Below are 17,027 nucleotides of genomic sequence, written 5' to 3'. Positions count from 1 at the left end.
AATATTTAAAGTGACAATGTTTCGAGGATGATTTCATGCTAATCAGGAGTTTTTTAAGGTAATTTGTTTATATTATTGGCGTTTTAGTAAGGATTCCATTCTTTTTAGCAAATATCATATAGCCCATGAAAGAATCCATTAAATCGGTCCAGTAGATTCGGAGCCTTTTCAATTCAAGCAAACAAACAATTAAATCTTTCCTCTTTATAATATTAGTATAGATAGATATACACATTTTTGATCAACACTTCGATGGAATAGTTGGGTCCCATGTTTCTATTTCATAATAATATTTCATAAAAACTTACACACTTCAGTATTGTTCAGACTTATGTCACCCGTATTCTCCAAGTCTGATAACAAATATGCAATGATAGATTTACAATTTCGAAGTCATACGAAATAAAGAGGAAATTGTTAGTTTCAAATTATTTAATGACCATTTAAATTTATATTAGAAACGTAAAAGTTACAAAAGCTTGCAGAGGAAATATAAAAAAGTTTAAAAGCTAAATTCCCTCTTTTAAATTGCGGTTTTTTGGGCGGTTTTTGTGGGCTGATTAGTTGTTAAAGGCATATAGTGCCCTCATCGACCGATCAGTTGGTCATCAAACACCTTTCATTATGGATCGTAGTTGCAGCAGCGTCATTTTAAGGAGCGATAGCACTCCTTTGGAGGATTTGAAACTGCAGCATAACATCTTAAAAAATAATACAATTGTGTCGGAAAAAAATGCCACATTGCTCGTCGAATCTTTACATTTAACTGCTTATTTGTTACTTTTGGGCGATAGGAGTGACTCACAGCTTATTGAGTAAGTACTTTATAAATAAGGGCTTATAAATGTTTTCTTTGTGCGTATATTAAAGCTACTTCGTGAAGAGCCGTATGTTGAACAATTGGATACACCTTATGCGGCAGAAGAACCGAAATCAAAGTTGGAATTCGGTATCCGTAAAGTTCCTCCAAACGTTCAGTACACTGTGCTATAACATACGCAAGGAGGCCTTCTTAGGTATATGCTTGAACATGATTCCTCTGAGCTATTTATAATATTTAATTTCCTATAGCTCATCTATTGTCCGAAGTAAACGTTATTATAAGGCTGGAATACAATTTCTCTGATGAAGACGCCATCTTATACTATGTTAACTTTTTACGGATGCTGAGCTTTCGGATCAACAATCAAACCATTCAGTTCTTCTACAATGAGGTGGGTTGCGTGCATTGCGTCGTAAATTTCTGATCTTAAAGAAAGGTGCTTCATATTTCTTGTAATTGAATCATGGCTCAGCTACCCATCATCTGGTTCATATTTAAAGCCCTAAGGTCTTGTTTGCAATATCCCTTGTTGCGAATTAGAGCTTAATATTCAAACTTTTTATAACTTTAAACAGAGCTGCTAAACGGTACTTGAGTTTCGGGTTAATATTAACTTATTAATAGTTTGACAGCTGCTTTATCGGATTGAACGGCAGTCCATCTAGTGGCGAAATTATTAGGCTGTGGTTTGAGTAAACAACATTAATATCACAGTTTTTTTTTTTTGAGCTTTTGATAGACTGAATGGGGGGTGTAAAAATTGAGATTGAGATAAGTTGAGATTTTAAATAAGTTGCATCGATTCCGCAAGAAATATATATAGTATTTTAAAGCCTGTTATTAGTTATTTCTTTAGATATTAAAGATGTGTTCACCGGAGTGTTGTTTTAATGCAAATTTAATATTTTACGAATGAATTTTGTTTATCGAAAAAGTTGTCAACATAAAAAATGAAATACTTATGTATTTTAATATATGATTTCCCAACTTTGTGAGATACAGTCATACTTTCTCTACCCAGTTTCTTACCTCGTCTAAAGGTGTTTTAAAGTTTAAGCAACATTTTAATCTTAAACGAAAAGTTAAGTGGTCTTAGTTTAACCAAATCATCATGATCAGATGCTTGTCTACTATATTATTATAGAGTTATTGGTGATTGAAATATCGACCTGTCGGAATTAATAAATTTGTTTGCGGCCACAAAAACTAAATATTAATTTTCTCACCAGCGAATAAATACCGTTATTATTTTAAGCTTTATTGAACAGTGATGCCAAGATATTTTTTAACAGCTCATCTATGATTTCCCACTCTATACGGAAGCCATGCGATTCCTCTATCATTCCGAATCAGAGGTACGAACAGCCGTGCGTACCATTTCGCTTAATGTGTACAAATTCTCGGACGCCAGCATGTTGCGTTTTATCGGAGATAAGTAGGTGTCCCTGTAAATTATTCCTATAGATAAGATGGTTTGCTTAACCCCAAACTGTAAATATTTTTACAGAGCTGCATTCGCAAATTTTTACAATTTAGTGTGGCACATCGGAAAGCAGATGATGGACGTGGACAAGTATCTAAACACCGATACAGGGTGAGTAAATGCAATCCATTTAAGAAATAAATATATAATTATACTTGTACATATATTTTAACACGGCGATTGGTCCAATTATTCTCCCAGCCACGAAGCGGCTCATACGTTGTTAAATTTGTTAGCTGAGCATTTCGATCATTTGGATTACATCAATGATATTTTGCTCCTGGATATCGGAGATCTGAAAGTCAAGCTTACTAAACATTTTTTGCACAAGCTCTTCATTACCTTTGTCGTGCTCTCGCTGGATCCATCGCCACCTCAGCTGAACAGTACGAACTATCAGAATTTTCACAATTCTACAATGAGCTCCATAACTGCCATGTACTTTCTGTCACTCGTATTTCTTATCTCTGCGCATGCGCCGTTAGTACAGGGCCTTGCTTGGGTCATACTGAATGGCAATCACGAAAGTTTGGAGACGGAGTTGAATTGTTTCATTGAAGAAGTGTCTGCCGAGGCATCAAAAACAACTCTGAAAGCTACGAATACGACCACAGTTTCTAAGCCATTTCTAGACTTTATTTTAAGGTCCTTGGAATGTAGCCAAAATGATCATAAAGCTATGCCAGCTTTGTGTCTTCTTTTCACCATGCACACAAATAGAGGTAAGCACATTAAAAGCAAACAAAACTTGGCCTAAAATTAAGTTAGTTAAGTGAGATTTCTACAAAGTTAGATCATAAGATCCATCATTGTTATTTAAAAATTAGAAATATGACATTATAGGTTTGGTATAGGTAGAAAGTAGAATAGAAAAATCGGTGTAGTATTGGTATAATGTTATAATTTTCAGGCGCTTGCTTTCGATAAAGCTCGTCTATGTCGAATCATCCCTATATATCATCATCTCAATTTTTGTGCGGTCTGTCATCCTCAATCTAGTATCCTTTAGGTACAGAGTATCATTATATAACAAATTCGCATACTTATTTGTAAAACTGGTGAGGGGATCGGATTTTTTGATGTTCTGAACTTTTTTTGTATTCCATCTATATCGGTTTAAATTGATGACTAATAAGAATTTTTATTTGTTTTTATAATAAGAATATTTCTACTACACTTATTGAAATTTAAATGCAGAGATCACATGAACAAACTTTCTAGACTTATTTTAATGAAGTATTTTAAATGTTTTTTTTTTTTCGTTCTTTAAAGGCATAAAGAAGTACTTTCCAAAATTTGTAGACGACTATTTCGGCTACAAAACAGTGTTAATTAATCATCTGCTTAAAGTGATCTCCCAAGCTGTTCGGTTAGGTATGAAATTAAATTTTAACGTGGATTATTTAACTGATCTGGGATTGTTAAACATTGTAGCTGGACGCATTCGCATAATAACCTTTGAGCTTGCCTTGGAATTGCTGGTTAGTTTAACCCTAGAGGATGGGTCTCATTTGTCGGCCAGGCAGAAAGAATTGATTTTCGATGCCCGCGAACAATCAAAAGTGATAATACTAGAGTATTACAAATCAAGAGGTGAATTTAAAGCTCTTTTCAAAACAGAGTACGCGGTTATTAAAATGTCCCAGGTGAACATTAATTTTCTGTGCAAGAACCCAGCCGTTGTATTGCAGCCGATGGGGAATTTAATGAATTCCCCAAAAGTTTATTTTGGGTTACGTCTGCCTGATGGAAATTTTGAAAAATATCGACATGCCATTCAGGTCTATATTTTGCTGCAACGCACATATAAAAAATTAATTAACTTTGTTTAATGATGGAAACAAAATATGCTATAACGAGCGGAAATGTGGTGGACTCGTACGGGTCTCACTCTTATATCACGCAGCAAAACACTTTAAATTTAACATTTAACTTTTTAAAATTGGCTAAATCTTAATTTTTTACGTGCTCTTAACTTTTCTTTTTAAGTTTCTTATTGTGTTTTTGTGTATATCGATAGCTTCATTTGCAGATAATATAAAAAATTAAATGCAATTATAAAAAAATAGAATTTTTTGCAAACACAAATCATGAAGTGCTTCTAAAAATCGTGCGATATTTTAATAACAAAAATAAATAATAAAAAAAGAAATAAATCATCACAATGCTTAAGCGAAAGACCCCCTTGCATGGACAAAAATTATTCATATATAAAAATGGAAGTATGCCCTGCATATGTTCCCTATAGACTCCGAAACCGCTCAACCAATTAGGATCGAATTTGGATGGATAATCCTATGAAGTTTCGTTTTCTCGATTTGCTCAAAGCGGTCACCCATCATTTGTGTGGCTTCTTTCTGCTCATTTTCATTTGTTTCCCAGTCAGTTTTTACTCTGTTTGTCACTGTTTCTTTCGTAAATAAATAAAATTGTAAGATTGAATTCAAAAAAATACCAACAAATAAAGCATATATTATTAAAAAAAAAAAATCAAAAAAGGTGAGCGAATAATAGGCAATCTTCGCGAAAGGGCATCTATATTTAGAGCCATAGAAACGAAAGAAGAGCGGGAGTCGCGGCTTCGGCAAATGCACGAATGGGCATGCACATTTAGAGCCATGGAAATAGAAACGGAACAAAAACGGGGCGTGCAACGAAAGCCGGATACGCTAGTAATTAAATAAAAAGAATTAAATAAATATATTTTACAAACATGTCGCCTTCTTCTGTGCATCATGACAGCTAATGCAAGTTATATTTTCAAAAAGACGTGAAAAATAAAATAAATTATTATATCAAAACAAATACACCAAAAATAAATTAAAATAGAACTTCATCGTTTCACTGTTGAGCTACGAATGATTTAAATCGTTTGGCAAAGTTAAATGTTGAACTTTCAATGCCTACTCAGTCTTTTAAAAACAAGCGAACGATACTTTTTAGCTCGCGCTTGACCCAATTCCTTATCGAAGGCTCTAGGGGTATTCCTGCAATATCTGATTTCTTTAAATGAATATAAAGATTGGCAGGGGCGTACTTATAAGTTGTAGTTAGCACAAAATGTAAGAAAAAGGCCAAACGAGAAACTTCCGCAAGTTCCAAAGTTTTAACTTTAAATGGAAATGAAACATTACCTCACTGTTGCTTAAATTGGTTTACTTTTTATATACATATTTATTTTTATTTTCTTTACAAAAGTACTTTAAAATTCTTAATCAAGTTCGTATTCCATTGAATCATTTCGAATTACTCGTAGCTTTATTCAAATCGACCCCTGCTCTTTTATTAATTGAAAAAATCAACAAAAAATAACATTTTATTTAAGAGTTTAATATAAGAAATGACGTCCAATATACATATAAACTTTATGGCGTCAGCAACTCTCCGACTTATTTAAAAAAATATACATAATTCTAAATCAAATTGCACATATTTTGTAAATAAGCTTAAATTGCGATATACTAATTCCTTCATAGCAGCATTTCCTTACTGGATTTGTAAATGAAATGCGAAGTTTTGTTACACGATATGTTGGTTGCAGTATTCCCATATAAAAAGTGAGCCTGTTACGTGCACATTTAGGGAGCGCACAATTCCGAATTGCGGGATTTCGACAGCATGATCCAAGAAGCCAATTAAGTCTACAGGTATACCATGTTTTTCATGGCTACAATTAAAAATCCGCAATATTAATATCAATAATTTTTGAATATATATAATGTAACTACTGACCCCAACAACAAAACAGTCTTCTTGGGAAATTTGAAATTAACAAAGCTTACACTTTGCGAGGTTTGTTCGGCACCAACTATTTTATACCCAGCCTGTTGCTTCTCAAGTAAAAAATCTGTGAGTGCTGAAGGCTTTACTTCGACAATGTTTAGAGACTTCTCAGCCGTCATGCTGTAAAGAAGTAATGCTTGTTTTAATATTTAGGATTCATTTCACGCTCAATTACCTTAAGTTTTTAAAGTCGCTCTTCTCTACGTTTGCCTTTGAGTCCATAACCAAAGTCTTGACGCCTAACACTTCACAAGTGCGCGCTAAGCCGCCCAAGTTTGGCAGCTTGTCAATCAGAGATGCCACAACCAGGAGCTCTTTCTCATCACTGGAGGCATTGGTGGCGGTCTTGAGATTATTCTCAGGAAATATATCGTTTATTGGATTCATTTTTCTCTGCACATTTGCATTGTTCGCCGTAGTATTTGATGTTACCACTGGGTTGGCAGTTCCCAGTCTCGCCTTGACTTCAAATGTTTTTCGTATCTCATTTATTTTTATTAGCAGCTCTTTTGTATCCTCACTGGAATCAAGACCTGTAAAATCTTTCTCATACTCATCAAATGGCGCGTTTGTCATGTGCAAAATGAGATCGTCCACTCGATATTTATTGGCAACGAATAATTGGGGAAGTATGAGGCGAGCTTCACCTAAATGATGATCCAATTTGTTTCCTAGGGTTTTTACTATACTGGTCTTTAATTGAGCTGCTAAAGGCAAATTAACGCTTAAAATTAAGAAAAATAATTTGTTAGTTAGATTGACACTGTAAGGATTATTGCAAAGCTTACCTGAATCTTTCACATTCGATTGCCAGAGCATGTATGACTAGTTGTGCTAATAGACGTGTCTGAAAATTTGCTCCCATTGTATGGGGCAATAGGAGAAGAAAAACACTCTCCTGCTCAGCCAAAGTGAGATTCCGCCAGTTAAGCATGGAGTAAATGTGCAGGACAGAAATAAGGGAAACTTGCTGGCTGGGCTTATAGGTGGAAAATGTTTGGAGACGTTCCACTAGAAACTCAAGACTAGGCAATTGGAGAGCAACTGAATATTCGTACATGAAACTAACATTTAGTTGCTCATTTAGGGCCAACATGGCAGCCCATAAATGTTCCGACCAGTATCTTCTATTTGCGGTTATTTTTAATATACTTCGAGCAATACGCATTTTTATCCGATGTTGCTTGGAATTCTCATAGTAACGAGGTTTCTTATCCGTCAGCTCATTGTTGATCGTCAATAATTTATCGGTGATTTCAATCATTTTTTTAATGTTTAGTACCATGCTACTAAATGCCCCTCTTGCTGAGGCTCCTTCATACGAGTTTTCAAATAAAGTGTTCTTATACGCAGCCTCATAGCTATGGATTAGATATTAAAAATATGGCTTTTAAAAAATTGTCCAATAGTCAAACGATTTTAAAAATGAAGGTAGTGCTAAATATGTTTTCAATTGATATTCAATTCAAATATAAATTAGAACTTACCGCGCATCTCCCGTTGTTGCGTCTCCATGGAGCATTCCCTGTATGTAACACTCAGTTGGTATATGCTTGGCAAATGTCAAGGTATATTTGACCAGATTATAATTACTTAGGTCTATCGTTAGTATATCCAAAACCAGTTGCTCATTTGCTTTGATGCTGAGATGTGCATTTCCATAACTTAAGAGTCCTTCAATACTGTAAACAGATCAGATGTGTAATTTAAAGATCATATCACACATTTTTCGCTACTTACGTAGAATATAAATGTATTTTTTTAAGATACTTTTTTAAAAATGCAAGAAATGTGGGTAACAAATCTGGGTTTTCCAATCGTTCCGTATTTTTTCCCAATAGCTTTGCTAACTTTTCAAAGGTCGCTTCAGTGCCCATGTCCAATAGTTTTAATGGATTTAGCTTAAGCTTGTTAATATCACTCCACGTATGAATGTTTACGTGAACAAACAAGTCGACGCTCCTCGCTTCGAAATACAAGTATTCCGAATAGGATTCACACTTCAAAGGGCCCCTTAAATGTTGCTGCAGTGCTTTGATATTTGTGAATTTCTGCAGCACTTCAGGATGTAAACTTAAGCCGTACGTATTTTGCACGAAGTCCAGGCATGCAATCTTCACATCTTTTTCCAAATCCATCCAATTGAAACCAACAATTAGACGCCACACGGCATGTCGCTCTTTGGATAATTTACTTAACTGCTTCAGCAGATTCTCATTAATGACTACATTTTTCATAATCACAAAAAAGAAGCGCATGCCGTAAGCGCTCATTAATTCTACGAAATCTTCAGATGCTACGCGGTCACCCATGTCACAATGATCTGCATCACTGACATTATGCAGAGACTCAATAAACCACAGGTAATCCATGATGGAAAGTTTCTCGATAAAGTCCTGAGAATAATAATTGTATGTATTATAAATAAGTGATAATGCTGTTACTGCTGCAAATACTCACCGAAAAGTTGTTAGACAAAAGTTTAATTGCATAGTGTCGAAGTTCAGGATTCTGTAAATAGAACACTCGTCTAGAAAGCCCTTCGAGTAGTTCCATATCAATTTGTGGCGCTTCGATTTTTTTCAAAGTGCGCAGCCAATTAATAAGTGGCACGGCCCGCCATGGCACAGCGCATAGAGCTTTCAATAATATCAAACTATTACTATTGGCCAGAAATCGCTCTGTTTTGATTTCTGGCAGAAAATATCCCTCTACATTGTATAGCTGAGTATTGTTTGTGGCTGCAAGAAACTCGTTGAGGACATTGGCGCGGTTCAGGTCGTCGACCGTGACATGTGCCAGGAAGTACTCGATGGTCCAACGCAGCACTAAGATGTTATTGTTGTCCCGCAATAATTTCACATAAAGAATGCGCAGCCAGCCAATCCAGTCATCGCTTTGATTTGAGCAGACAATACGCGGTAGTAGAGTACTTAGTGTGGGGAGGACTAGGTGCGATTGCTGCTCCTCCAAATTTTCCATGATGGTCACATAGTCGCTCCAATTTCGCTGGTACTCTATGTGATCATGCCAAGCCCATTGCTGAAGTGTCTGTTGCACAAGCTGATAAACTTGATTGGCTTCATCACCAATAACTAACACCAGCTTGCGCATTATAAAATATGCTGATCGACGCTCCTCTCTTTCTTTTGAATGCAGCAGTTGTTTAACAACTGTGTGCAGCTGAGCTGAGCATGCGAATTTCAATCCGATTTCCCTCACAAAGTCGTCGAATAACTGCACAAGTATTTGCGCAGCATGTGGCTGTTGTTCACTGCTCGAGCTAAGCACCCAAAGCTGATCCAACAGAAACTTGCCATCTCGCTTGGGAAATTTTTGCGCCTGCAGTTTAACACAGACGAGGACGTTGGCCACCAATTGGCGGCTCTGGATGCCTTCTCTTTCAATCACAAGTGCAATGAGTTTGTGGAACACTTTGGCGCCAAACTTTACATTCCACTTGTCGTTATTATGCAGCAATCGATAAATGCACTGCAGCACTCTTTTCAAGGCCAACTCATTATCTTTGTGCATATTAACCAGATTGCAGAGAACATCATCAAGCTCGGCTATTACTCCCAACAGATTTTGATTTATAATATAAGTCTCAACTGTGTCTACAACCACATTGGTTGCAGTTACTGTTTTAGTTTTTGTCCGCGAAAGCATTGTTTCGTGTCACACTTTCCCACATAAACTGAGTATTTGTGCCATATACTTGGATATGCGTCCGGCCTGGAATTTATTTCACAACACAGTTCGAAAGTTGAAATTTGTATTTCACAAAGAATTTCAATGTGAGTCGTGGGTGAAATAAACAGCTGTTGCGTTTTATCCCCCGCCGATATCAATAACAAAATGGCTCACGAAACGTGAGTTGTTCGAGCTAGTGTGCGCAGGATTGGCAGTACTGCAATCAGCTGTTAAGTTTTGTGTCGCAGTGTGTGTGACATAACCGCAACTACAATTGTTTTCTTTTAATAGGAGCTACGGTTTAGTGATAAAAAGAAAAATGCCGGCGTATAAGTATACGGAATTAATAAAACTTGGCACACAATACGCACGGCGAATGAATTATCTTTCTAATCGCATATTCGGCGAAGTAGCACGCACAACAAATGAAAAATCTATGAAGGTGATGGGTATATGAAGGGCAATTGTCCCAAAATTTGCTAATATGATTTGTTTCAGGTCGTTCGGATGTTTTCAGAAGAGCCGATACATAAGCGAGACTATGTGATCAACTGGTACCCACGGCACGTGGAAACGCATTTGCTCATGAGGAATCTGCGCGATTATGGATTGTTCCGTGACGAACATCAAGACTTTAAGGAGGAAATGAAACGTTTGCGCAAGCTGCGTGGAAAAGCGCCGCCCAAGAAAGGAGAGGGCAAGCGAGCATCAAAAAAATAAATGGACAATAAGAAGTGAAGTCTTTTATTTTTATACCAATAATTTTGTCAATGCTTTTGTGTCAACAATTTGGCCTTGCCCGCAAACACAATTTGTTCATTTTGCCGACAATCGTATTCTACTACGGATATTTTACGTTCGTTTAGAAGGCGCACCGTCACAATTGTGTCCACATCGATACGGCAAGGGTGCAGAAATTTAAAGCTTTGCTCTAGCACCACGGTGCCTGGCCCTGGCAGTTTGGTGCCAATGATGCCTGCTACAACTGCATTGAGCAGAGCTCCGTGTACCCTTCGCTCATGCACAGGTACTTCCTTGCTATGTATGTAGTTGTAGTCCCCCGTGAAGGCAGCAAACTGTTCCAGATCTTTTTGTGTAAAACGTTTAATTATTTGAACCTGCTTCAGATGACTGAACGCTTGATGGCTCAACTGGCGGCGCACTTTGAACATTGTCTATCTCAGTTATTTGGATGCGCCGGCCAAATTGCTCTAGGAATACTACGCACAGATTGACAACACGTTTATCCTTTGCTTCCTGGCGCCAATGCTGAATGCGTTTAAGTAGTGCGGGCGTAACAAGTAGCTCTTTGTATTTCAGAGTTTCTTGCACATCTGAGGAAAGTATTTGAAGGAAAAGTGCAATGCTGTGGAGCACAATTTCTAAATGTTCTGTACGTAAAAACAAGTCGATGATGATAGAGGTGTGCTTTGGCTCTATTATGAATTGTTCAGCAGTTCTATCTGTGGGTTGGAAAAGTTAATACAGTAAGAATAAGATGACTAGTATGACTGATTTTTCCCACCTAAGCAGATATTACACAATGCAGCGATTCCATGCAATTGTAGGCTTTGATTGTGTGTCTCTAATAACTCTAAAAATACCTCCAATGCCTGAGCTTCATGCAAATATGTCCAATTGATAGGATCGTAAGCAAAGTTGGCTAAATTAGCTGTCACCTGTTCCTGAGCCTCTGGAACAATAGCAATAATATAATCAGAAATAACCGGCTTTTGAATTAACCTCACCAACATTTGTGGTTGTATAATATTCATCCACCAAGTGGCCAATAAATGCTTTACGGTCGATGCCCTGGGCGGGGGTTTTCCGTTTCAGATGGGGATGACTAGAGAACATGAATAACTAGGCACAACAATTGTAGTAAACAAAAATAAACATTTTCCACAATATCGTTGGTATGTGCACATTGAGTAATCGATGTACGAGTAATAATCTGTCGATAATAATCGATTTTCATGAAACATTTTGAAAACAACAATATGCGCTCTACTACTACTTACTATTTATTACCATGTTTATGTACATATATTTAATTTCGATGACTCTGAATAACGGCTCTAAAATAGTCGTTCGGATGAAGTTAAGCCACCGACAAATATTTGTCCGCAATATAAGAAGAAGCTGAATTCCCGCACTTCATGCAATAATTTAATGGGACTGCCACGGAACTCGATATTCATAAGGAAGCTGCAGTCTGCTCATCCGATAGATCATGTTAAAAAATCGTCCATGGTCGACTTATCGAGTGTTTCTTGCATCCCTATCCCTATCATACACTGTATCAGCTGCAACATTTGTTTTGTTTTCTTGTACTTTCACTTCTTTCTTGTTAAAGTTAAATCCGCCCACCATGAAGTGTTGTGTAAAAAACTGCGAAAACAAAAAGGGAATGAATAACCAACATACACTTTTTTCATTCCCAAGCGACGAGAAACTTTTAAAGAAGTGGTTAAAGTTTACTAAAAGAACCGACCCATTTAATAAGAAAACGTGGAGAGTGTGCGAGGAGCATTTTAATCCAGAGGACGTCCATGGGCGGATGCAGTGCGACCTTGGTATGTCCAGTTATCAATAGAAAAGAACACAGGATTCAATTCATAGGCAATACAAACCTAAACAAAAAACTGTTTACAACGTACTCATTAACTACAGCCGGTTGCGATTGTGAATCTCAGCTTGTTCTTAGAAGCCATTCGAGGGAGTGGGCTTGAGACTTGCTTTTTTGATCCGACACTGCCATACTGCATTTACGATCAATAATTTTGCCCCTGCTTAAAATTTAAGACAATTTTTCGTCATTATAGGTTTTCGCTCTCGCTTAGTATTGAAGACGGGTGCGGTGCCTTGTATAAACAAAAACGACGTGAGCTTATTGGATCAATTTCGCGAGGAAAAGCGAAAAAACAAACAATTAGTGGAAGAACTACTAGCTGACGCTGAAAGGGCTGAAGACTATGCTAAAACGGTGGCCGATAAGGTGCACTTGAAGCCACGTGTGTTTGATGATCAGGAGGATGAAGAAAGTCCATTGAAAGAGCCACAAGTAGATATTGAATTTAATAGTGACACCGTCTTATCACAAGACAGTGAGACAATTCTTTCAGATGAATTGTTAGACCTTGAAAATGACGTATGCTCTGAGGTAATAGATATTGAGGAAAAACTTGAAAAGGACAACTCCAGTAGGATATATGGACGAAAAAACAAACAGATTGTGGATGGACAATTATTTGGCGCTGAAAATGATGAGCACGACTATGCTAGGACGATGTCTGAAGAGCCGTGCACAAAAACACGAGTTTTTTGCGCCCAAGAAGATGAAGCAAGTCCCTTGCAAGAGCCACAAATAGATTTTGAACTTGATAGTGGCGGTGTCGTCTCAGAAAACAGTAAGCCGAGTCTTTCCGATTGTCTGCGAGACCTTCAAAATGAAGTCTGCCTTGGAGATGTGTTAGTTGTTGAGGACCCAACTAATGCGAACGCATCGTACAATTTAATTGTGCATCAACAACCGTTGGCTTCCACGGATCTCAATTTACAGGCAGTTAATACACAGAACAAATTGCTTCGCTGGGACGATGTGATAGTTCTGGATACAAGCGAAAATAATAAAACTGACAAAAAAGTACTTGAGGCGTCTAAGTAAGAAGCAATTATGTAATATTTTTGGGTTTTAACTAACGCATATCATGTATCTTTGTTACTGCAGGTTTATCAAAAAAGCTGCCACTACAATATTTTATACTGGGCAGGAAATAAGTGACAGCATGAAAAAATGTCGTATATGTGCTCGATACTTTATTGCTGATGCCAACGCAAAGGACCTTTTCGATGAAACTAACGGTGCACTCCTATATAACATTGAAGCGGTCACTGGGATAATGGTAATTATTAAACAGAACAAAAATGTGATGTAAAAAATGTAATTTTATTTGCATGTTACAGATTCAATTGCTGGAAGGACTTCCCCACTATATTTGTTCGGGTTGCTTTTCAGATTTGGGCAGAGCCACTGCTTTTCGAGAAAACTGCATACGAAGTGAAGAGATCCTTAGCCTGCAAATTCAAGAACAGGAACAGATTGCACAGTCAATTGAAATCATAGAAGACGTCGACGACCATGAAAATTGTGAGGAATTACAGAGAAAACAAATATTTGATCATTTAGGTCATAATGGGGTTCAAGTTGAGTTAGAACCTATTCTAAAGAATGATGCCACAACTAAAGAAAAACCTCCAGAAACACCCAGTAACGCCGATCCTCTTTGCGTAGGAGTGGCCGAATCAAATATAAATAGACTGTTACGTGAAGCAAATGGTGGAGCTAAAAGAGCAAAAAGAATGAAAACGAAGAAAGAAGTCGAACGTCCTAAGAGAAAACGGAAGCCAAAGGAACGAAAGCCCCGCAAGGTTTTTACACCTGAGGAAAGGCGCCTTCGAAAAAAAATGCAAAATAGCAATCTGAATATTGTGTGTGATATTTGTGGTCACATTTCCGGCACTCGCAATGGCTTCACAATGCATAAATTGCGTCACACTGGAACAAAAAATTTTGCATGTTCAGAATGTCCTAAGAAATTTTACCAGAATTGCATGTTACAGTTACACATCCGAGTGGTTCATAAACATGAAAGGCCTTTTCACTGTCGTTATTGTGAGTTAACATTTGGTGATAACGGCGCACGATATAAGCATGAAGCGTAAGTTGTTGGTTTACAACAAAATGTAATACATTAAAATTCCCGTCTTTTTTTAGAAAAATGCATGGTGTAGGTAAAAAAGTGGATACGCCATCCAATAACGAGTGTGATATTTGTGGATTCGTCTCAAGCAATCGTACGTCTTTGAATATGCATAAGTTGCGTCATACTGGTACGAAAAACTTTCAATGCCCTGAATGTCCGATGAAATTTTACCAGAATTTCATGATGCAAGTACACGTACGAGTGAAACATAGAAACGAGAAACCATTCAGTTGCCGTCATTGTGAAAAGAAATATACCACACCTACTAAACGTTATCTCCACGAAAGGTAGGTTCTAGTAATATGTACATTTGAAATTACATTTTAAGTTTATAATATATCTCATTATTGTTTTCACTATTTTAGAAAGATTCACGGAATTCAACCTAAACGAGTGAGATCATCCGTACGACCGGCAGAAAGTGTAAAGAATCCTGCTGAGGTTTGAAATTTGAAATTTGTCCACAAGTGCATTTATTTTCGCGTACTAGACCATAAATAAACATTTATATTCTCAAGAATAAGTTATGTTAGATCAAATTTTTATTTTATATCGAATATTTCAAATAAAAAGATCTCTTTAGAAAAAAGATATCTTTTGTCGACATTTCTTCATCGATCGGAGATTTGGAATTAAATGACTGTTTAGTTTTTTTTTTTTACTAATTTCTGACTGACATATGAACATATATATGTATGTATGTTAAATGGTTAGTGACTTAGCTTAGAAACCTACAATGCAAGCATCATACATAACACTGAATAACGGACCTGCGCAATGGTAAGCAGTCTAATCTGTAAAAAGATTTGTACGAAGATTTCATTAATCATGCGACCATTTCGAAGCGGTCTTGGAAACAGTCTCAGCTAATGTGCACTTTTTCCGATCCAGAAGTTTCGATGTGAACGAAGGACTAACCACCGGAAGCAGACCGCTACAAGTTGGGTAACATTTCCAAGTATTATGGAGTTATGGAAATATCCGTTTTGCCGGGGGTATGGGGAGTGAATCAGGATCATATATGTACTTTTTTTCCTGTTTCAAATGGACTTGCTTGATTAGAGTGTTACTGCAGCAAAATCTTATCCCCTTCCCCTACTATAATGAAAACTTTGTGGATCAACCAGAGCAATATAACGATCGTGAATGGGTAAAAACCTCATTAATAGCTGCCCATACACGGAATGTAAAATGGAAAAACCAGCGATTTATTTCACGCTATCCGCTTATATATAAAGATGGAACGAATGTAATTTATAAACGAGGACTTTATCATCAAATAATGGAATCTGTTAGAAAATGATGTAACAAGTTTATAGTGATTTTTGTTTATTTCTTACCAGAGTGGTATAAATGATTAACTTATGACTTGAAAAAAAGATTAACATTATCAACAATTCGAATTACAAACACGTTAACTGTATCGGTTGTAAATGGTACCGTTTTTAAAAATAGCAGTTCGTGATAAAAATATTAGTTTGCCCAACCAGCGAATATCACTGCGACTGTGACTGGGTGACTGCAATTTGTAACATCTGATCACAGCTGCGATTCGTGCCATTTAAGTATTGGTGACAAATAACAGCTGCGCTACTTATTGCTCAACTCTAATACCAAAAAAAAAAACAAACGTGGAACAGCGTGAGATACCCAAAATGGTAAGTTTTTGAGTAAATCCTATTTGTTTTTAGAGCTGGCTAAATTATCAATACCCACATGCAGACAAATCTACGCAAAGAGCTAGCGAAATGTAAACATCCCAACAGTCGCAAAACTAAGGCATTGGGGAAAAAAGCACGCCGTCAAAACAACAAACACAAACTACGTCTAGGTCATGCCATCAAGAGTAATATAACTGGCGAGAAGCTGAGTTGGTTCGTAGAACACATAGATGAAGGCAGGACAGAACCATTGACGCCACAGGAATTTGAAAATTTAATAGCGATTTATCTTCAGCGTTTCGATGGGGAGCTTGAACAAATTGCGCTAAAGCAGTCAATTGGGAAACATCGTGCAAATCAACATGCAGCGCGCAAGGATATTATCACAATAACGCTGGAAAAGGAGCGTAACGAGTATCAAAGTGGTGGTTTGGGTAAGCGTGCCTCGTAAAAATATGATAGCTACTCCTATACAAACATTAAAAACTGTTTATTATTTAGAGTTGCTGAACCTGTGCGACGCTGTCAAGTTTAAATCGCTTATGGATTGGGACGGCAACGCGTTAAGTATACAGCATTTGAAGCTTGATTTGGTTTCTCATAACATGCTGCAACGGCTCAAGCAAGCACAACCGGCTCCTAATGACGAAGCGCCATCAAGCAGTAAAACGAATGCTGGACAGATGGAAACATGATGGACTGGTATTAATATCTTGGCTAATTTGTACAAATTCTCACAAAATTTTACATATGAATGTATTAATAAACGCATATACATATATATGTAAGTAAATTGATGCATTTCACTTTACCCTTGG

General features: G+C 37.0%; 6 protein-coding genes across 7 annotated transcripts; 4 read left to right on the top strand and 2 right to left on the bottom strand.

The window, feature by feature from the left end:
* Positions 1-624: 624 nt before the first annotated feature.
* LOC115625379 (protein CLEC16A homolog) lies at positions 625-3,063 on the top strand. Its single transcript, XM_030520416.1, has 6 exons — positions 625-815; positions 871-1,016; positions 1,072-1,214; positions 2,116-2,258; positions 2,331-2,417; positions 2,508-3,063. Exons 1-6 carry the CDS (start codon positions 625-627, stop codon positions 3,061-3,063), a joined length of 1,266 nt encoding a protein of 421 aa, XP_030376276.1.
* A 2,552-nt stretch (positions 3,064-5,615) lies between these two features.
* Positions 5,616-9,943, bottom strand: LOC115625341. Its single transcript, XM_030520367.1, has 7 exons — positions 8,550-9,943; positions 7,830-8,485; positions 7,577-7,771; positions 6,878-7,450; positions 6,265-6,813; positions 6,039-6,209; positions 5,616-5,973 (listed from the first exon to the last, which is right to left on the bottom strand). The coding sequence occupies exons 1-7, from the start codon at positions 9,756-9,758 to the stop codon at positions 5,826-5,828; spliced, it is 3,501 nt and encodes a 1,166-aa protein (XP_030376227.1). The 5' UTR covers positions 9,759-9,943; the 3' UTR covers positions 5,616-5,825.
* Positions 9,944-10,051: 108 nt separating this feature from the next.
* LOC115625343 (28S ribosomal protein S33, mitochondrial) lies at positions 10,052-10,521 on the top strand. The gene is made up of 2 exons (XM_030520371.1): positions 10,052-10,224; positions 10,281-10,521. Exons 1-2 carry the CDS (start codon positions 10,102-10,104, stop codon positions 10,500-10,502), a joined length of 345 nt encoding a protein of 114 aa, XP_030376231.1. The 5' UTR covers positions 10,052-10,101; the 3' UTR covers positions 10,503-10,521.
* LOC115625342 (armadillo repeat-containing protein 7) lies at positions 10,511-11,701 on the bottom strand. 2 transcript variants are annotated; one of them, XM_030520370.1, is made up of 4 exons: positions 11,531-11,701; positions 11,308-11,475; positions 11,019-11,245; positions 10,511-10,933 (listed from the first exon to the last, which is right to left on the bottom strand). In XM_030520370.1, the coding sequence occupies exons 1-4, from the start codon at positions 11,637-11,639 to the stop codon at positions 10,550-10,552; spliced, it is 888 nt and encodes a 295-aa protein (XP_030376230.1). In that variant the 5' UTR covers positions 11,640-11,701; the 3' UTR covers positions 10,511-10,549. The 2 variants fall into 2 exon arrangements, with proteins under 2 accessions (XP_030376230.1, XP_030376229.1); XM_030520369.1 differs by having other exon boundaries at positions 10,752-11,245; positions 11,308-11,467; positions 11,531-11,670.
* A 388-nt stretch (positions 11,702-12,089) lies between these two features.
* LOC115625605 (zinc finger protein 236-like) lies at positions 12,090-15,060 on the top strand. Its single transcript, XM_030520739.1, has 6 exons — positions 12,090-12,358; positions 12,608-13,445; positions 13,513-13,687; positions 13,749-14,503; positions 14,560-14,835; positions 14,914-15,060. The coding sequence occupies exons 1-6, from the start codon at positions 12,154-12,156 to the stop codon at positions 14,993-14,995; spliced, it is 2,331 nt and encodes a 776-aa protein (XP_030376599.1). The 5' UTR covers positions 12,090-12,153; the 3' UTR covers positions 14,996-15,060.
* Positions 15,061-16,136: 1,076 nt separating this feature from the next.
* LOC115625610 (translation machinery-associated protein 16 homolog) lies at positions 16,137-17,002 on the top strand. Its single transcript, XM_030520745.1, has 3 exons — positions 16,137-16,206; positions 16,271-16,643; positions 16,711-17,002. Exons 1-3 carry the CDS (start codon positions 16,204-16,206, stop codon positions 16,902-16,904), a joined length of 570 nt encoding a protein of 189 aa, XP_030376605.1. The 5' UTR covers positions 16,137-16,203; the 3' UTR covers positions 16,905-17,002.
* Positions 17,003-17,027: the final 25 nt, after the last annotated feature.

This window comes from Scaptodrosophila lebanonensis, unplaced genomic scaffold, assembly GCF_003285725.1.
Source record: "Scaptodrosophila lebanonensis strain 11010-0011.00,11010-0021.00 unplaced genomic scaffold, SlebRS2 tig00000072-arrow-pilon, whole genome shotgun sequence".
Lineage (NCBI taxonomy): Eukaryota > Metazoa > Arthropoda > Insecta > Diptera > Drosophilidae > Scaptodrosophila > Scaptodrosophila lebanonensis.
The sequence above is the reverse complement of the archived record's forward strand: the minus strand, read 5'-3'. Positions and strand labels throughout refer to the sequence as shown.